Source organism: Nuphar pumila, chromosome 5 (genome assembly GCF_984573655.1).
Source record: "Nuphar pumila chromosome 5, dmNupPumi1.hap1.1, whole genome shotgun sequence".
NCBI classification, from domain to species: domain Eukaryota; kingdom Viridiplantae; phylum Streptophyta; class Magnoliopsida; order Nymphaeales; family Nymphaeaceae; genus Nuphar; species Nuphar pumila.
This window is the reverse complement of record NC_143253.1, coordinates 55,113,766-55,135,069: the sequence shown is the minus strand read 5'-3', so window position 1 is coordinate 55,135,069 and position 21,304 is coordinate 55,113,766. Positions and strand designations below refer to the sequence as shown.

The 21,304-nt window shown below is 38.2% G+C and overlaps 1 protein-coding gene across 1 annotated transcript in view; it reads right to left on the bottom strand.

Moving 5' to 3' along the window:
• Positions 1-21,304, bottom strand: part of LOC149837629 (uncharacterized) — a 63,519-nt gene that overhangs the window by 1,186 nt on the left and 41,029 nt on the right. The window contains exons 9-10 of the mRNA XM_090006163.1: positions 9,301-9,409; positions 8,192-8,259 (exon numbers count right to left, since the gene is read on the bottom strand). Of these exons, the coding sequence (XP_089862289.1) occupies positions 8,192-8,259; positions 9,301-9,409 (177 nt within the window). The remainder of the gene's footprint in view (positions 1-8,191; positions 8,260-9,300; positions 9,410-21,304) is intronic.

Genomic DNA, 21,304 nt, shown 5'->3' with positions numbered 1-21,304 from the left:
GAAAGGCACTGATTGAGAAGGCAAACATTAAGTTACATAACACTTTTCTTAAATTTTTAGCTCATCTCCAAAGTTCCACAAGGTTTACATTTGCAACAATGTGGTACTTCATATCGTCTACTAGTTCACAGATAAAACCATTCAGAAGGCTCTGGTATTGACTTGAAGTAATGTTTTAGGCCTCGTTTGGATGATACCCAAAACCTAGAACCTGGTTAAAAACCAGGTTTTGGGCATTGGGTTTCGCCTCCAAAACTAAGTTTTGGAATGTTAGAATGCCGTTTCCAAAACTTGGTTTTGGAGCAAACCCAGCCCAGAATCAGGCTTTGAAAAAACTTTGGTAGGGGTGTTTTTTCACCCCCAGACCAAGTTTATCCGGGTGGAGAGCTTCTTATAACACCCACAAAGCTACCCCTCTACACATCTTCCCATTTACACTATCATAATCCCAAATCATATTCCGGCTATTTTCAACCAGTGGATGGACAGAATGATTTTCATTTTATTTTTATTTTGCCAGTCAGTTTGGCCATTTTCTAGCTGCAAACCAGCCGAAAAATGGTGCCTGGCACCGTTTGGCATGGGTTATGCCAACCCAGTCATTTCCTTTTTCTGTTTTGATTAAAATTTTGAGCATTGGGCCATTGCCAAAAAAGCCAGAAAATGGCTGGGTTGATACCACCCAGTGGAGGTGGTGCCATCCTTGCCATTTTCCAGCCAGTGGTTGGCCGGAATGGTTGGAATTTTTTTCCTTGTTTTCTAAAATTTGTTTTTTTCAACCATTTTTCTGGCAATCCACCAGCCGGAAAATGGTCGAGATGACACTGTCCAGCATGGGTGGTGCCATCCCAGCCATTTCCACTTGGTACTTGGTCAGAAAATAGCTAGCTTTCTATTTCTTCTTTTTTTCGATGCCAACCAAAAATCCGGAAAACCAAGTATTTTGGTCATCCAAACACCCTAAAACCAGGTTTTACCTGTTTTTTGGCAAAACCTAGGTTTGGTCCCTTCTCATCCAAATGGGGCCTTAGTGTTCAGTTATCATGTCAGCTATCATCATAGAACTCTAGCAAACTCAGATCACAGCTAAAAAGCCTTTTCATTCATTTATCAAGGCTGAAAATCCAAAATCGCTAATACAAAATTGACCCTTAATTAAGCTGGAAAAAATATAATACCAGTCATTGTAATAACAATAAAATTACAGCTGTTCCAATTGTTTCAAAGACTTATGGCTTTTCTCACTGAACCTCGTTCTGAGGAATTCAATACCAACAACCCAGACCAACTTTTCATATATTAACTTTCTATTAGGACAATTACTCTTGAAGAAACAATTTATATATATATATATATGGAGTCACCAGAATATGAGAACCAGAAATATGGGCATTTCCAATGTTTTTTTTGCAAATCCAACCATGTAGATGTGTTTGGAATGGTATATATATATATATATATATATATATATATATATATATATATATCACAAGCAACCAATCATTATGAAGGAAACTCTTGAAGAAAACAATTAAAATGGCATGAAAGCAAGAAAAACTACAGCTTTGATCAAAATGCAACTTCTTGCCTTGGTTAACTAACTCTGATAAAAAGCATATAAGACAATCAATCGTTTTTTTGCCCTATTAGTCACCTCTAGCATAACATCATGGTTAAAGCTTACCAGATCTGTGAAAGAAAGCAACGAACGAGGAGAGAGAGGCTCTGATGGCTGCAGAGAAAACCCAATCAGGGTCTGCGTGTTTTGCTTTTCATTAAGTAGGCTTCTGTACAGTGATTAGGGTACGAAAATACCCATTACATGTTATACAAATATTACAACATGCCACTAATGAGCATGTGTTAATAAACAAGAGGAATTGGGTCTGGATCCTGAGATCCAAACCCAGTCGTGAATGACGTCTTTTCACCCTCCCTCAAGGTGTACATGGTTTTGAACCATGAACAACTTGCCTTTTAACATCCAAAATTTGTCCTTGATAAGTCTTTTTGTAAACAAGTCAGCAACTTGATCAGCAGTCTGAACGTATTCTGGTTCAATTTCCTTTTCTTCGACCTTCTGTCTTACAAAATGTTGGTCAATTTCAATATGTTTGGCACGACTGTGGTAGATGGGATTGAATGACATATTGATAGCACTTTGATTGTCACACAGGAAAATGCTTTTGAAAACCGGTTCTCCTACTTCTGTCAACAGATGTCTGATCCATGTTACTTCAGCTATAGCTGCTGCCATTAATCTATATTTTGCTTATGTGCTCGACCTCGCTATGGCCTTTTGCTTCTTACTGCTCTAGGAGACAAGATTTAGGCCAATAAAAATACAGTATCCTGAAACTGATCTACGTTCATCTGGATCTCCTGCCCAATCTGCACCTGTGTAAGTAAGAAGCTCTTGCATGTGATGGCCATGCATACTCTTTCTGTATTGAAGACAATCTCCAATAGTTCCCTTCAAATATCAAAGAATGCATTTAACAGCTTCCATATGCCCAATATGTGGTTCATGCATGAACTGAGATACCTGATTGACAGAATAGACAATGTCAGGCCGAGTGAAGGTAAGATACTGAAGCATTCCTACTATCATGTGATATCCTGTAGGGTCCTCATATAGATCTTCATCTTGGGAACTGAGTTTCTGATGAAGTACATTGGGTGTGCTTAGAGGCTTGCAATCAGTCATACCTGCCTTGCTAAGAACATCAATGGTATACTTATGTTGAGTGAGTGTCATGCCTTCAGCAGTCCTGTCAACTTCTACTCCAAGAAAGTATCGCAGTTTACCAAGATCCTTCATCTTGAATCTATGATTCAGAAGTTCTTACTGTTCAATATGTTCATTAGAGTTACCTGTAATGATAATGTCATAAACATATATCAATAACAGGGTAACTACATCTTTGCATTTGAATATAAAAAGAGAATGGTTGAGAAGAGACCGAATAAAGCCATATTTTTCTACTTCAAGCGAAAAATTGTCAAACCAAGATCGAGATGCTTGCTTTAGACTATATATAGCTCTCTTTAACTTGCACACGTATTCTTTAGAGTTTCCTTCTGCATACCCAGTGGGTTGCTCCATGTATACTTCTTCCTTAGGAGTTTCATGTAGAAACGCATTTTTCACATCCAATTGACTGAGAGTCTATTGGTGTTCAATAGTCAATGATAGTATAATGCAGATAGTGCCCATTTTCACAACCAGGCTGAAAGCCTCGTCATAATCTTGTCATTGCTCATGTGTGCAGCCTTTAGCAACCAGCTTCATCTGGCTTATACTTTATCTTATACACCCACTTTGATCCAACCACATTTCGATCGTGTGGTCTGGGAACAATATCCCAAGTCACACATTCATGAAGGGCCTCCATTTCTTCGTTCATAGCTTTAATCTATCTCTTAGAATTTATTGCAAGATAAAATATTGTGGGTTGATCCTCCTTACCCAAAGAGGCTAAGAAGAGTTGGAAATCCATTGTAAAATTCTCATAACTAACCCACCTATCAATAGGATGTCGAGATCGAGTAGACCTTCTGTGAACAGGCGATTGAATGGAAAAATGAGGATTCTACTCCTGAAATGAGCTGAGGGGTAGCTCCTTCTCACGTCGAGAGTAAACAATGCCTTTATATCTTTCTGGGGCCGATAGTGACTCAGAAATCACACTTTCCTGATGTCTTTGCTCAGCAGTAGATACATTTCCCTCATCTCTTTGATGACATTAAAAAAAACAAACATCATCAATACTAGAAAAGGGATTTGAGTTTAACCAAGGATGATAAACTTCAATTTCAGGAGGAGTGATAGCATTATGACCAAAATTTGATTCGTCAAACACAACATTTCTGGATATTTTGATGCGCTTGCTTACAGGATTATAACATCTGTAGCCTTTGTAATCATCAGCGTACCCAACGAATCTGTACTTTAAGGCCTTATCCTGAAACTTATGTCGCATTGAACTGACAACATGAACATAACATACACACTCAAATACACGCAAATCATGATAATTTGGATGCACACCATGTAAAGAGAAATAGGGTGATTTGTTTTCCAAGATGTTTATGGGCAATCAATTTATGACATAGACTGTTGTATGAAAGGCTTCTGTCCAGAAGGTAACTGGAAGATCACTATCATGCATCATGCTCATTGCACTCTCGACAATGTGGCGATGCTTTTGTTCAGCAATCTCATTCTATTGAGGTGTATAAGGGCAAGACAAGTCTGCCTACTTATCCCATTTGTCTGGAGGAAACTAATAAAGTCATTTGAAGAGAATTCAGCCCCTCCATCACATTGGAAACAAAATGATATTCTCAGAGAATTGATTCTGAACAAAAGAATGAAAGTTCCGAAATATCTTAAAAGTTTCAAATTTACTTTTCATAAAGAAAATTCATGTGTATCGATAATAGCTATCAACAAAGATGAGATAATATTTAGTGTCAAACATGGAAGAAACTGGAGCCGGGCCCCAAACATCAGAACATATAATCTCGAATGGTCTTGAAGCACTTTTATTAATGGAATAAAAAGGAAGAACATGACTCTTACACTGAAGACAACTAGAACATTTTTTCTTGTCGATACTTAAAACTTAGACTTGACTTGGGAATAAGACTACTTGAAACAAGCTTATCAATAAAATGACTACTACAAAGACCCAGACGACCATGCCAAAGATTTGGCTCAATACATTCAGAAAGATTAAAAACATTGTCAGGAGGAACTAAGGATGATGGCGTGAGCTTCAAGGTGGAATCAACAGACTGAATACCAGTTGAAGGATTCTCTTGGAACACATACATATTCCCTTGTCGTTTTCCTCCAGCGAACGTTTCCCTCGTATGAAGGTCCTTAACACAAACAAAGAAATGAGTAAACTCAACCGAAACATTAATGTCATCTACAAGCTTAGAGACAGAAACAATATTTTTCTTGATATTAGGAGCATGGATGACATTTGAAAGAGCAACAGAAGAGTTGGACATAGGGATTACAGAATTTCCAATGTGCGAAATATGGTGGTGAGACCCATCTCCAGTGACTATACTATTTCTACCAACATAAGGAACAAGATTTAGGAGCTTACCAGCATCACCAGTGACATGAGTGGTTGCACCAGAATCAACATACCAAGTGCCTTAATCATTCTGTTTGATATTTAATTCAGCCAAAGCAGACAATAACAGTTTTTTGACTTCTCTACTATTTTTCAATGTATTTGTTCTCTTTCTTGTCTCTAATTGTTTTCCTCTATTTTGCGGGTTAAACCAGCAATTTGCCTTTATGTGTCCCCTTTTGTTGCAGAGAAAGCAGGTAGGTATTGTCATTTACCTTTGCAGATTAGGAGGCATACTGGGAGTCAGAGTCGTACCTGTGTTTTATGGGGCCTGAGGCGGAGGGAAAAAATGGGCCCCCTTTTAATAGTAGGAGTTCAGGGGCAGCGCCTCCGGATTTTTTTTAAAGAATCAAAATAACAATAAAATTTGCATTCACATTAAACAAATATAATATTGCAAATATTTATATTATATTAAATAAAAATAGGGGAGCTCGGGCCTTAAAAATGGGCCCCTAAATTTTTTTTGGGCCTAGGGGCCCTGAGGCCCAAGCCTCATTGGCCTCTTTACAGGTCCGGCTCTGCTCGGAGTAGGTAATATTCCACGACCTCCTTGTCCGTTCCTCTCTTGACTTCCTCTTTCTCTAGATTCATACCTGCCACATCCTCGACCATAGGTGACTCCTGTGACAAGAACGTCGTGGGCTCCAACGGAGTTGTGATTACCTTCAAAGAATCCTTTCAAAGTCATCTCATACTGTAAGAACTTAGCACGAAAATCTTCAAATGTAGGTAAGTCTGGCAAACACAGCAAGGAAGCAACCATCATATGATAATCGGGTCCCAGTCCGCTCAAAGTTTGTTGCACCATATCTTTGTCGTTAACCGCGCATCCCACTATGGCCAACTAATCTGTGATGGTTTTCATTTTGTTTAAGTACTCCATGACAATCATGGAGTCATTTCTCAACATTTGAAATTCTTTCTTTAAAAATAAAACTCTTGCCTAAGAAACTTGAGAATACGTCTGAACGAGACGATGGCATAACTGCATAGCTGTGCAGTCATCGGTGATTGCCACAAGCACCTCCTGTGATAGGGTGGAAGTGATGTAGGCAACCAAAGCCTGATCTTGCTTCATCTAGGATATATATTCTAGATTTCTGACAAAAGTAATGGAAGTGTCACCCTCCCCAGTCTTGTCATCTTGTGATATGAACTCTTGAGGAACAGAAACAGAGTCATCTAGATGCCCATAAAGATCTTGACTTCTTATGAATGGGATGATTTGTCTTTTCCAAATAAGAAAATTGGAGTTGTTCAGTTTTTCTGACACATGTTGGCTAAGAAAGTTTGAAGAGAGGACAGATTGAGAAGAAAAAAAAGAATTCATAGGTAATTGAAGGCGGAAGGAAAAGAATATTGGAAAAAAAAAATAGTCAGAAATAAAGGTCAGAACCAATACGTAATTTCAGAAAACTCAGAACTCGGTTGCCTTTTTTTTTACAGCAGACCCGAGACAAAAAACGAAGTTATGCAGTAAACTAAACTGATCTGAATAAAGATCAGTTAATGAGAAGCAAAACAAAAACACGTTATTTGGATATAACGTGTTTTTCCTTTGAAAGATGCAAAGGGCTGAATCTGATTTTTGGATGTAACGATATTCTAAAATGTAAAGAAAAGAAATCTGATATTTTATTCAGATCAGAATTTGTCCTTACTTTTCTGAAGAAGATGAACAATTTATGAAATCACACAAGGATTTGCCCTTTGCGTGACCATATGGAATCACGTCAAACAGCGTGAGGGGGAAAAGAAAATGCAAAATAGAGAAGGTGCAGACTTTAAAGGAAAGAGGATGACGATTAATGGTGGGTGACGATTAAAAGTGAAAAGGGATTGACGAGATGAAGACCTTAGAAATAAGGAAAAACAGAATACGTTAACTAAAAAAAATAATATTCTGCAGAATATGTTGGCTGAGAGATTCAAGAGGAGTAGGAAAGCAACGAGGGAGGAGAGAACATGGAACAGTTAATGGAAAGATTACCTTGGAGGAAGATGTTGAAGAGAGAACCTGGAACCTGTCGCTCTGATACCATGAAAGAAAGCAACGAACGAGGAGAAAGAGGTTTTGATGGCTGCAGAGAAAACCCAATCAGGGTCTGCGTGTTTTGCTTTTCATTAAGTAGGCTTCTGTACAGTGATTAGGGTACGAAAATACCCATTACATGTTATACAAATATTACAACATGCCATTAATGAGCATGTGTTAATAAACAAGATGAATTGGGTCTGGATAGATCCGGACCCAATCGTGAATGACGTCTTTTCAATCTGTAATTCCATAAAATTAATTTGCCTTCCTTCATGTTTGTATTAAGCAGTGGCAAATATTTAGTATGTACACATTATTAAGTCTAATCATTCAGCTGCAGTTCCTAGATCATATTTCAAATTCTTGCTTCCACTTAACTGGGTTAAGAAAGGACTTATTAACTTCCAAAGATTATGAAAAGATATTTGAAGTCCCAACTGGTTATAAAAAGTATTTCTTACTTCCCTTGGAGGTTTGATTAAGTTTGTTTTTTTACTAGTAATATCAAATAAAAATGAATGTATATTTATTTTTCTCAATAATGAATAAAAAGTTTAAAACCAAAATCATGTCTTAAATTTTACTGGATCAACAGTCCACAGCGCAGTGGTGCAAATGGGCCTGGCCATGAAATGCTCAAGCTGTAGTCCAAGCGCAAAGACACCCTTCCAAACTCTAGCTGTTCACATACCTACGCACATTACAGGACTTGGCAAATTTCTCATATCTTTCTCTATGATTAAAGGTAAACAAAATAGTAGTGGAGAGAAAGAATGGAAACTAGTAACCTACACGAACAAGTCAACACCCTTCCAAGTTGGCACTCATCACCAAGTGGAAGGTTAAACAAAAAATTTGAAAATGTACATGGTGAGTCACAAATAAATCCGGACCATGGGTGCAACTACAAATTTTTCCTGAAAATAATATTATGGCAAGGGCTACAAAAAAGAATAATGTAAATGATGCAGTTGTCCTTAAATATAAGCATACTTACAGCTGTAAAGATGCAGCAGAATGGAGGTAGACAATTGTATAAGGCTTCTGTATCAAAGGCTCAAACTCCTGAAAGAAAACACAAGCATAAAGTTTGTTATGCCTTTCATGCCAATTACAGTACTCTTTTTTTGCTTCTCCGTCTTTTTCCCAAAACAGAAGCCTTGTTAGCCCAAGATGAATATGTTAGCAGGATGAACTGTGAGTAAAGCCATTCCAAAAGAACTGCAAGACACATCATATGAGCACAACTATATGTTTTAATAGAGCAGACCAATAGAAAAAAGAAAAAGAAGACCAACATGAGCAGATGGTAGTCCCAATGGTTTCAAATTTCTTTCTTTTTCGAATAAAGAATGCTGGGGTATACATCCCCCTCCGATTGTATTCATTTAGGGCAGTTTGCTTCGGTCACAGGTGGAAATGAGGCAATCACAGTTCAGAATCCAAAAGCTGTGATTATCGGTCACAAGGTCAGTCATGTAACCAACTTTCACAGGATTCAAAGGAGAAGCAATCTCAAGTGAGAATCACAATTACAACTTGCACTTTCTCATGATTCACTAAACTTGAGAAAGTGCTGCGATTATGATTTGCAATCACGGGAAGCTGAGAAAATCGAAGAATCACAGGACACTGCTGCAAACGTGCCATTAAGTATAAATTTCATATTGAGTACATGATGAGAAACCACATGAAGGTAGTCCCAATGGTTTCAAATTGCTTAATATTAATATCATGCAATGTATTATAAATTTAGCCAATATAATGAATTAAGAGGCCATCACAAGGCAACAATCTGTTGATGATCAATGATCATCCTTTTAACACAAATCATAAATTATCTCAAATAACACAAAGAATGGCAATATTAGATTGTGGTGGACATCATGGCTCATCATATTTTAGTTTTCATGATAAGAAAGGAATATTTTTCAAGGACAACCAGTGGAATACAGGAATATACTGGCTTCCTTTAAGCTCTATCACAAGGTCAGTAAAGGACATAAAACGATATAGCAAAAGGTTAAGCGTTTCATAAAGCAAGGAGTAAAACAAAAGAAAATAAATTTAGGATTTCCAAAAATACTAGCCATTCTTAACAAGTACCTTTACAACATACAGGACAAAGCGCTCCAGTTCAAGACAGCGAAGTAGAAAATGAGCTCCCACCACAACCATTACAGGACGTCCCTCACTATCCACACCCCCACGGTATCTGAAACGTAACAGGAAACATCACAGAATTTCAAGAGTAAGGAAGATCAACACAAAGAGGCATTGGAAGATTTATGAGCAAATTCCTAATTATAAAAGAAAAGTCAATGATGTAATAAAACAAGAAGACTTCAATCACGAATCAAAGGTTCTCCAATCTTCAATGAAAGTGTTCTCTCAAGGAACACACTTGCAACATCCACAAAGAGAACCACAAAGTGTTCCAAAGGATCACTCTCACAAACTCCACAAAGGGGATACAATAAAAAAATTAATTTATTGATAAAGATAGTGTGCCAAAAGGCTTACCATACAAAGGGGAGAACACTCCTATTTATATACAAGAGAGAGAAGTGAGAGATTAAAGAGAGAGGGAGCATGGCTCCCCAGTCAAACTTAGTTTGCTATATCCCTATACTACATATATTATTATGTTTAATAATATATGTAATATATATTATATTTATACAAGTATATATATAAGTATACATGTACATATATATATATATATATATTACCATATATATAAGTATAAACGTATGTACATTTTAACACTCTCCCATAAACTTACGGTAGGATAACCGAAAGTATGCCTAAAAGTGATGCAGAGCACCCTAAAGATCCGAGCTTTGAAGAGGAATTGGATCCAAATCCAATTCCAAAGATCGAATCCAGGATGTGATCCAGGACAGATCCAATCGTGCAGGACTATCAGGGTCCAATTGAATCTCTGCCAACCCAGACCCATTTTAATTATCATGTTTCAATTTTTGAGATATTTTGCATCTTTCTCAGAGATTGTATTTTTATTTTTTTTTATTCCATTTTGGCACGTGAGAAATCGTATTAAACATGTTTTTTTTTTTTTTTTAGGAGCCGGATTCTACGGATCCGGATAGTTCTGGTACCCTATAGGATTTTTTTTTGGTACTAGAGGGTGTATGGGGTCCAAGGGTAGTTTTTTATTTTTCGTATTTTCGCTTCTCTAATGTATTTTGGTGCAGGATCCATTTAACTGCTCGATCCAGATCTAGATCATGATCCGCTTTTAAGGAGGGGTCCTAGTTGGCGCCACACGAGTGTGGTCCATCTTGGACCTCATTCAAATCTCTGTTTGACTATTCCAAGTCAAAAATAATTGTTGGCCCTTTTAATGCCTATGGCCAAAAATAGCACAAGTCAATATCGTTTTTGGAGCATGACTTGGGAAGATCATTTGCGTCTTTAATGTGGCTCTTCCCCAAGCTCCAGGCCTATTAATGAAGGGAGGTCGACCAAGGGAAATGAGCTTTTGGTTATGAAAATTTTGAATTTTTTCTTGGTGGAGAAGAAGTATTTGAAGGGTGAAGATAGTCTCAATATTTTGACCGTATCTCCCTAAATACTGGTCCAAATTATGTGATCTTTAGCTTGTTGGAAAGCTAAGATCGTGCCCTACAAGTTTGTTGTTTACCATTTTTTGTGATTCAGCTCTGTTAAGCCTCTAAAATCCCTGGTAATTTTTCTACTAACGGCATCAAGCCCTTTGGTTGGTGGAAAAGCTCGAGTTTGTGATCTTTGAGAAGATCGACCTTGATGTGGTTGTGTAAGCATTCTTGTTCGTGGTGGCTGAAGTTTCATCTCTACTGTTCGTGGTTCATCTTGTGGCGTCGGTTGCTTCCCAACGATGATCATTATCGATTTCAGCCCAGATATCTCTATCGGTTCTTCGTTCTATTACTTTTGTTACTCTTTATGTCACAGGGATTCGGCTAGCAGGGTGCCGCACCCGCGTCGACGGCACCGGGTGCGGTCAACCCGATCCTGGGTGCGTTGACCGCACCCAGGATCATTTAGGTCCTTTTTTTTGGATTTTTTTTTTTTAAAATTTGCCCTCTAAAATGGGCTGCAAAATTTTTTTAAAAAAAAAATCAGCTGACAGTTGTTGATGGGCTGCGAATTTTTAAAAAAAAAAATCTGCTGACAGCTCCTGTCAGCTGCTGACAGGAGCTGTCAGCAGAGAAAATCGGATTTGAAAAGGCAGCTCCTGACAACTCCTGCGTTTTTTTTAAAAAAAAAAAATCTGCTGACAGCTCCTGTCAGCTGCTGACAGGAGCTGTCAGCAGAGAAAATCGGATTTGAAAAGGCAGCTCTTGTCAGTCCTGGCAGGAGCTGGCAGCTCCTGGCAGCTGCTGCCAGTCCTGGCAGGAGCTGTCAGCAGCTGACAGCTCCTGGCAGGAGCTTTTCAAATCCTTTTTTGCGTAAAGGATTTTCTCTCTCCCCTTTATATATATATATATATATATATATATATATATATATATTACATTTTTGCCCCTGCCGCACCCCCGCACCCGGGTTTTTTGAAAGTGCCGAATCCCCGCACCCGCACCCGCACCCATGTGACATAGGTTACTCTTATTCGCATTGACTCATTTGAGAATTGCGAATACATGCTTAGAAAAGTTTTATGTCGAAATTGTCTCATTTGATCCTAAGTTGTTTCGAATTATTGATGTGTGTGAATGAACTCGGATTCTTTCAAAAAGACCAAATCGTTGTTATGTGATAACAGAGAAGTCTCTGCTAAAACATCCGTGTCGGACTCATTTCTGAACAGATTTTTGTGTTCTTTAGCTTCCTGAAAAACTGAGACGATTGTCTACAACTTTGTAGTTGAGACCTCTTTGAGATTCGTCCGGTTGAACCTCTGAATTTGTCTGTCAAGGCGTCGGACTGACTGAAGTCCATTATTTCATTTCTGTTACAGAACGTTTGAAATAGTGTTCGGTATTTTGCCGTTATCTGAAGTTTTCCTGCATGAAATTTAGAATTTTTCGATTCTGTGAAAAACTAAGATCGAAAGCTACAACTTTCATGTTTAAAGATTTTGTTGACTCATTGTCGTTATGCTCCAAAAATATCAATTTCTGTTGTTATCCAATATTTGAATTTTTATTCCTGCAATAATATTTCTATATCATTCCGGATATTCAAAAATTCGTAGAGGATTGTAGAAACATCGAAAAATTACGGTCTTTAGTGTTCTGGAAAGGTCTGGATCTGACATTCATTTCGTCAGTTGTGAGTTTTTCCAAACTCCAACGTTTGAAGGGTCAAAAATCCATTCAAACAGTCTGCCCCTGAAAGTCGATAATCTGTGTTGGACTCGTTTAGCAATCCCGGTGTCGAGTCCGTGGATCGGATATTCCTGCTCTGAATCTGGTGTTTTCGGATTCGTTGGAAAGCTGTGCGAATCGCGCACAACTTTTATATGGACCGCCTCTGTCGAAACAGAGTGCACAAGTCCCGAAAATCTGTTTTCCAGAGTTTTGTTCGGACTCTACATTGTATAAGCTTCCGCGTGCATTTGGATCCTGGATCATAGATCGGTGTGTACCGAGTCCACCGTAACATTGTATTATTTTGGTATCAAAGCGAGTGTTGTTGGATTTTCAATCTGACATGATTCCCGGTGCAGTGGAAGGTCCACATTTTTTTTAGGATCCATGAGCCATGTCTGGCAAACTGGATATAGGAGTCAAAGCGAGTATATTCCTGAAAAGGATATTTGGGACCTTAGGTATGAAACTGGAACTCTGCGGCATAAAATCAAAGATCTAAGTCGTAGGATGAAAGATTTTACCAGGGAACAGGAGAGTGCCTCTGAGCACAATCAGTGCGATTTACGAGGAATGCGTAAGATATATTATTATGACTCTGATGAAGAATTTGAGTCAGAACAAGATAAGAAAACTCAGAATCTGCAAAGTCAACTTCACGCTGAGCAAATGCGAATTGTAGGGATAAAATCGAAGCTTTGTGAACTGGAATTAGAGGAAGAGCTTCGTCACAGATCAGATTTGCTTCAATCCTTGAGGGCGTATGGGTGGTCCGACTCCGTTTGTGGGTCTGACCCACATCAGTACACGTATGTCGGTAGAAAGATGGATTCGCCTAGGAGATCCAGTCGGGAGTCTAGTGCTCCAAATCTGAAGGTCCATTATGTGAATTTTTCACAGAGGAAATTGAGGCAGAGCCCTCGTATGCTCGTCTCATCCTTTAGGCCCCGACCCAACCCCACCTCATTTAAAACCGATAATTCTAGGGTTAGGTTTAAGGAAATCTCGTGTTTGAGTTGCGAGGACGAAGAAAGTTTTTATTCTTCTGACTTAGGATCTCAACAATTTGAAGAAGTCACAATGGAAAACGAGGATTGGGATAGCAAAGAAGAGTACCAGTGCGAAGAAATTAATCGCGGTCTTGTTATTTTCACAAAGGATCCTCCCGAGGAGCCTTTTCGTGAAATGATTGGTAGACCGATTTTCAATGAGGAAATCGAGAAGGAAGCCTCACCTGAATTTGAGGATGTTCCTATGAGTGTATTCATTACTGAACCAGTCTTTGAAAAGATGTATGAAGAAATGTCTCGCATCTCATCATTTTGGGAAATAGCACTGCTAAAAGACCCGTCTTATGTCAGTCTTGACGATCCCGTCGTCGAGAAATTTTATGAACCAATGGACGTTATGATTTTGTCTCGAGTTGTGTCTGACATGACTGTCGATATCGAAAAGGTGGAAGTTAGTAATGAGAATCAACAGGACATGTATGTCAAAACGAGCGTAGATGTCGAAACTCCTCCTGTGAAATTGAATTTAGAGTCTCATTTTAGTCATGACGCAATAGGTCTAGTTGGCATTAAAACCCCAAATCTTGTTTATGTCCACCAGGGTTTAGTAGATAATGTTGATTTTGTCTCTTTGACAAATCCCGATAGTAAATTTGGTCTCTTGTTACATTGTATTGCTTGTGACTTATCTTGTGATTATCAAAAGCTTAGTGCAAAATTTGACATTTTGAATTGCATAATAAATAGTCAATTATTATCCATTGTTGACCCAAATTTTATAATTATCTGCAGCGCGTTGATGCAAGGTAAGGTTATTAAATATAATGTCTTAAATGCTTTTGAAATTCAATTTCATTGTTTTGCTTTGAATTTGTCTGAATTGCATTTTATAGAGCATATTGTATTACATTGCATCAAATATTCTTGTCATTCTTATATAGAATTTCTTGTTTTGTTTAGTTCTTTTTTATTGGCCTAGCAGATTCTGCGTTGATTACATTTTGAATGTGTGCAGGGATTATGGAGTTGTGCTCGAGCAGAAACAGACTCCGAGGACGAAGTCTTTCGACCCAGGGAGGAATGATGCAGAGCATCCTAAAGATCCGAGTTTTGAAGACGAATTGGATCCAAATCCAATTCCAAAGATCCAATCCAGGATGCGATCCAGGGCAGATTCAATCGTGCAGGACTATCAGGGTCCAATTGGATCTCTGCCAACCCAGACCCATTTTGATTATCATGTTTCAATTTCTGAGATATTTTGCATCTTTCTCAATGATTGTATTTTTATTTTTTTTATTCCATTTTGGCATGTGAGGAATCATATTAAACATGTTTTTTTTTTTTTTTTTTTTTTAAGAGCTGAATTCTATGGATCCAGATAGCTCTAGGACCCTGTAGGATTTTTTTTGGTACTAGAGGGTGTATGGGGTCCAAGGGTAGTTTTTTATCATTCGCATTTTCGCTTCTCTAATGTATTTTGGTGCAGGATCCATTTAAATGCTCGATCCAGATCATGATCCGCTTTCAAGGAGGGGTCCTAGTTGGCGCCACATGAGTGTGGTCCATCTTGGACCTCATTCAAATCTCTGTTTGACTATTCCAAGTCAAAAATAGTTGTTGGCCCTTTTAATGCTCAAGGCCAAAAATAGCATAAGTCAATATCGTTTTTGGAGCATGGCTTGGGAAGACCATTTGCCTCTTTAAGGTGGCTCTTCCCCAAGCTCCAGGCCTATTAATGAAGGGAGGTCGACCAAGGGAAGGGAGCTAGCTTGTTGGAAAGCTAAGATCGTGCCCTACAAGTTTGTTGTTTACCATTTTTTGTGATTTAGCTCTGTTAAGCCTCTAAAATCCCTGGTAAGTTTTCTGCTGACGGCATCAAGCCCTTTGGTTGGTGGAAAAGCTCGAGTTTGTGATCTTTGAGAAGATCGACCTTGACGTGGCTGTGTAAGCATTCTTGTTCGTGGTGGCTGAAGTTTCATCTCTACTATTCGTGGTTCATCTTGTGGCGTCGGTTGCTTCCCAACGATGGTCATTAGTGATTTCAGCCTGGATATCTCCATCGGTTCTCCGTTCTATTACTTTTGTTACTCTTATTCGCATTTGTATTGCGATTGTTCTTGATTTACCATTGCTAGACTGTATTGACTCATTTGAGAATTGCGAATACATGCTTAGAAAAGTTTTATGTCGAAGTTGTCTCATTTGATCCTAAGTTATTTCGGATTATTGATATGTGTGAATGAACTCGGATTCTTTCAAAAAGACCAAATCTTTGTTCCGTGATAACAGAGAAGTCTCTACTAAAACATCCGTGTCGGACTCATTTCTGAACAGATTTTCGTGTTCTTTAGCTTCCTAAAAAACTGAGACGATTGTCTACAACTTTGTAGTTGAGACCTCTTTGAGATTCGTCCGGTTGAACCTCTGAATTTGTCTGTCAAGGCGTCGGACTGACAAAAGTCCATTATTTCATTTCTGTTACAGAACGTTTGAAATAGTGTTCGGTATTTTGCTGTTATCTGAAGTTTCCCTGCATGAAATTTAGAATTTTTCGATTATGTGAAAAGCTAAGATCGAAAGCTACAACTTTCATGTTTGAAGATTTTGTTGACTCATTATCGTTATGCTCCAAAAATATCAATTTCTGTTGTTATCCAATATTTGAATTTTTATTCCTGCAATAATATTTCTATATCATTATGGATATTCAAAAATTCGTAGAAGATTGTAGAAACATCAAAAAATTATGATCTTTAGTGTTCTGGAAAGGTCTGGATCTGACATTCATTTCGTCAGTTGTGAGTTTTTCCAAACTCCAACGTTTGAAGGGTCAAAAATCCCTTCAAACAGTCTGCCCCTCAAAGTCAATAATATGTGTTGGACTCGTTTAGCAGTCCCAATGTCGAGTCCATGGATCAGACATTCCTGCTTCGAATCTGATGTTTCCAGATTCATTGAAAAGTTGTGTGAATCGCGCACAACTTTCATTTGGACCGCCTCTGTCGAAACAGAGTGCACACGTCCCGAAAATCTGTTTTACAGAGTTCTGTTCAGACTCTACATCGTATAAGCTTCTACGTGCATTTGGATCCGTTTGGATCCTTGATCGTGGATCGGTGTGTACCGAGTCCACCGTAGCATTACATCAAAAAGGAAGTGAAACCTAGGAGCAGAGAGGTTTGGTAAAGAAGTCCCCAACGGGTACTCTGATGTGACATAAGGTATATCGATAGTTCTTTGAAGATATTCCTTTCGAACACAATGAGAGTACATCTCTATGTGCTTCGTTCTTTCGTGAAACGTGTTGTTGGCAATGTAGATAGCACTCTTGTTGTGGCAGTACATCTTTGAAGCTCCTAAAATCTTGATTCCTATATCAGCCAGCAGTCTTCTCAGCTACACAACTTATTAGAATCTCCTCGGGTACCTGTATTAAGAAAAGAGAGAGAGAACATAAGAAGAAAGGGAAGAAGGGGTTGCGGCTGTCACGATTTCAACTATTGAAATCGTGACCTAAACTTTCATTAATATGTTTAAGAAACAATATGCATCCGGGTCTGGTGCATTGTCCAGACCCGAATAAAATAAAACTTTACAAACTACTGTACATACAAAAGGTGTATTCGGGTCGGGTCCTAATAACCCAGAATACACTTTTTCACCCCCCCTCAAGTTGATCATGGTTTTGGACCATGAACAACTTGCCTTTAAGCATCCAAAAACGATCCTTTGTCAAGCCCTTATAAATATGTCTGCAACTTGTCTTTCAGTATTGACGAACTCAGGTTCGATCTCTTTTACTTCAACCTTTTGTCTTACAAAGTGTTGGTCGATCTCAATGTGCTTAGCGCGACTGTGATGTACTGGATTGAATGACATGTTGAGAGCACTTTGATTGTCACATAGCAAGGTAGAGTGTGAGATCTTTTCTCCTACTTCAGTTAGTAGATGCCTGGTCCATGTAACTTCGACAGTAGCGGTAGCCATGGATCTATACTAAGCCTCAGTGCTTGACCTAGCGATAGCCTTTTGTTTTCTACTGCTCCAAGAGACTAAATTTCTTCCAATGAAGATACAATATCCTGATGTAGATCTTCATTTATCAGGATCCCCTGCCCAGTCTGCATCATAATATACAGTAAGTTCATGCTCATCATTGCCATATGATTGTGGAGAATATATCAATCCATTCCCAATGGTCCCTTTCAGGTATCTAAGAATCCTCTTAACTGCTTCCATATGTCAAGTACGTGGTGCATGCATAAACTGAGACACTTGATTGACTGAATAAACAATATCAGGACTAGTGAATGTGAGATACTACAACATCCCTATTAGACTGCGATACCTGGTGGGGTCCTCACACAGATCTCCATCATGAGCGCTAAGTTTTTGGTGAAACACACTTGGAGTTCCTAGAGGTTTGTAGTCTTTCATGCCTGCCTTGCTGAGAACATCTACGGTGTACTTGTGTTGAGTGAGCGTCAAGCCATGAGCCTAGTTGTCAACTTCTACACCAAGAAAATAGCGCAGGACACAAAGATCTTTCATTTTGAACCTCTGACCTAGTAAGCTTTTTACTTCTTTGATGTGAGCATCAGAGTTTCCTGTGATGACAATATCATCAACATAAATTAACAGTAGAGTGGTCACATTCTGGCTTCTAAAAATAAATAATGAGTGATCCAGTAGGGAACGTGAAAATCCATGTTTTTGAATCTCAAGCGAGAAGCTGTCAAACCAAGAACGAGATGCTTGTTTTAGACCATAGATAGCTCTTTTTAGCCTGCACACATGAGTTTTACAATTTTGTTCTAGATATCCAGGGGGTTGTTCCATGTAAACTTTCTCCTTCAAATTCCCATGCAAGAATGCATTTTTTCACATCAAGCTGACTCAACTTCCATCCATGTTCCACAGTCAGGGAAAGAATATTTTGAATTGTTCTCATTCTCACCACCGGACTGAAGGTCTCATCATAGTCTGGCCCTGCTTCCTGAGTGAACCCTTTTGCCACCAGTCTTGCCTTGTACCGTTCAATGGTTCCATCTGGTTTATACTTTATTTTGTAGACCCATTTGCATCCGACAACATTTTTGTCAGGTGGTCTGGGAACAACTTCCCAGGTTCCATATTCATGTAAGGCCTACATTTCATCATTCATGGCTTCTACCCATTTGGTAGAAAAGCCTGCATGATAGTACATAATAGGTTCATCTTCCTTATTGAGAGCAGTTAAAAAGAGCTGAAAATCCAAGGAGAAGTTGTTATAGCTGACCCACCTATCAATAGGATGTTGTATCCGATTTGATTTTCTGACCTCAAGAGTATGAGAGGAAGTAGGATCGACGGCTGAGGCATGATTTGGATGGCTTGATGCTTTCAGTCTTTGTCTAGAATAGAAAATGCCTTTGTATCTGCCTAGTACGGATGATGGTATTTCTTCCTCATTCTGAGATCCTGATGTCCCAGTGTTCCCAAACATTTCTTCTTCTTGCTGCACACAATCTAGGGAAAAGACTTCATTGGAACTAGCAAAAAGTTCTGAATTCAGCCAAGGATAGTAAACTTCAGTTGTGTTAGAGGCCATGACAGTTGTGCCAGCTCTGTGATCAAAATTTTGCTCATCAAAGGCAACATTCCTTGAGATTTTGATGCACCTGTTGGTTGAATCATAACACCTATATCCTTTGTAGTCATCTACGTATCCCACAAATCTACACTTCTGAGCCTTGTCCTGAAACTTGTTTCTCAGGAACTGATCAATGTGCACATAACAAACACATCCGAAGACTCGCAAATCATGATAACTAGGGTGAACTCCAAAAAGACAGTAATAAATAGACTTATTTTCCATAACAACCATAGGCAGTCTATTTATCACATGTACAGCAGAATGAAAAGCTTTTGTTCATAGGTTGATGGGAAGATTACTGTCATGAAGCATACTCATGGCACTTTCAACAATATGCCTATGTTTTTGCTCAGAAATTTCATTTTGTTGAGGGATGTGTGGACAGGACACCCTTCTTCCTATTCCGTTATTTTGAAGAAAAGAAATAAAGTCACGAGATGAGAAATCTCCACCTCCATCACATTGGAAAAATTGGATGGACTTAGAGAATTGATTTTTTACTAAAGAAAATTTTGAAACAAAAGAAAAACTTCCGACTTATTTTTTATGAAATATATCCAAGTGTATCGAGAATAGTTATCAACAAAGATTAGGTAGTATATGTTAGAAAATAACATATATATGTATATACTTGAATATATATATATATATATTTATATATATATACATACTTTTCGTAATACAAGAGTATGTATATGTATATATATATGTATATAACTATATATTTAAAGTATATACTTATATTCTTGTAATACTTTTTTATTTATTTATTTTTGTAATTTTATTTCTTTCTTATTTTTTTGTCTTTTTGTCAAACAGTCATAATTGACTAGAGCTGTTGGGCTATCAAAACAGCCAACAACCTTTTTGTCAGGTTCTGTCAAACAGTCAAAATGTTGGTTGTTTGAATAGAGCTGTTGGGCTACTTCCAACGGCTCTAATTAGAGCTGTTGGGAGTAGCCCAACAGCTACTCCAATAGCTCCTCTCATGTAATCTCTCTATAAATAAGGGCATGCTGCCCATTGTAATTTAAATATAAAGGTAGAGGGTTTTACCTCTTACATATTCAGATTCAAGTGCATTTATGCACTATTCTTATGTTTGTGCTGTGGAGTATTTTGTATGCTATTTTGGTTTACCATATTGGGTGAATGTATGTTTTGTCAAGTTGTTTGTAGACTTGTGTGTAAGACTCTTTACATGGTATCAGAGCTTGGTGTATGATCAACCGGTGAGCTACTTCGTAAAGTGTGCCTTCTCTCTTTCGTGATTGGTGGTTCTTTTTTTCTTTGGATTCATCATGGGTGAATTTTTTCCGCACAATACAAGCAACTCCAACTTCATTCCGCCATTCAAACTTGAAGGAAGCAATTATAACATTTGGGCGGGACACTTGGAGACATTCATCAAGGGTCAAGGTTTGTGGGGATTTGTAAGAGGTATTATTCTTGAACCCACTCCCAAAATTACATTAGGTGAAAATGACGTTGAGACTAGTCTTGAAGAAAAAAATAAAGCCATGGAAGAATACTACAAAAAATTAGATGAATAGGAAATGAAAAATGCCAAAATTCTTTCATGGATGCTTAGTGGAGTTTAGACAAAAATTGCCTCAAACCTTTTGTGTTACAAAAAGGCAAATGAAGCATGAGAATATCTTAGAGGTATGTTTACCGAAAAAGATATGGCTCACAAGTATTATCTTCAAGAAAAAGTTAGAAACATTAAACAAGGAGATAAGAATGTAAGAGATTATTTTATGGAGTTATCTTCCATTTGGACCCAACTTGCCCAATTTGAACCCAAATGGGAAGGAAAGTATATAGAAATGCGGAGAGTTCAAGTTGAAGAAGATAGACTTTTCGCTTTTCTCTATGGTTTGTGTAAAACCCGAGATTGTTATTAGAAAATATTTCAAAATTTTTCAAGTTGGGCCTAGATCCATATTTCGGATCTAGGACCCATAAAGGGGGTAATTAGGGTTATTTGGTTTAAATCTTGAATTAATAATAATAATAACACTAAATAAATAAAATTTTTAAGTTTTAAAATTTATCCGAGGATCCACAGTGGATCCATTTGGATCCACTTGTGGATCCATATTATGTTGGGGGCCGGGTTACGGGTCCCGGGTTCGGACCCGAGC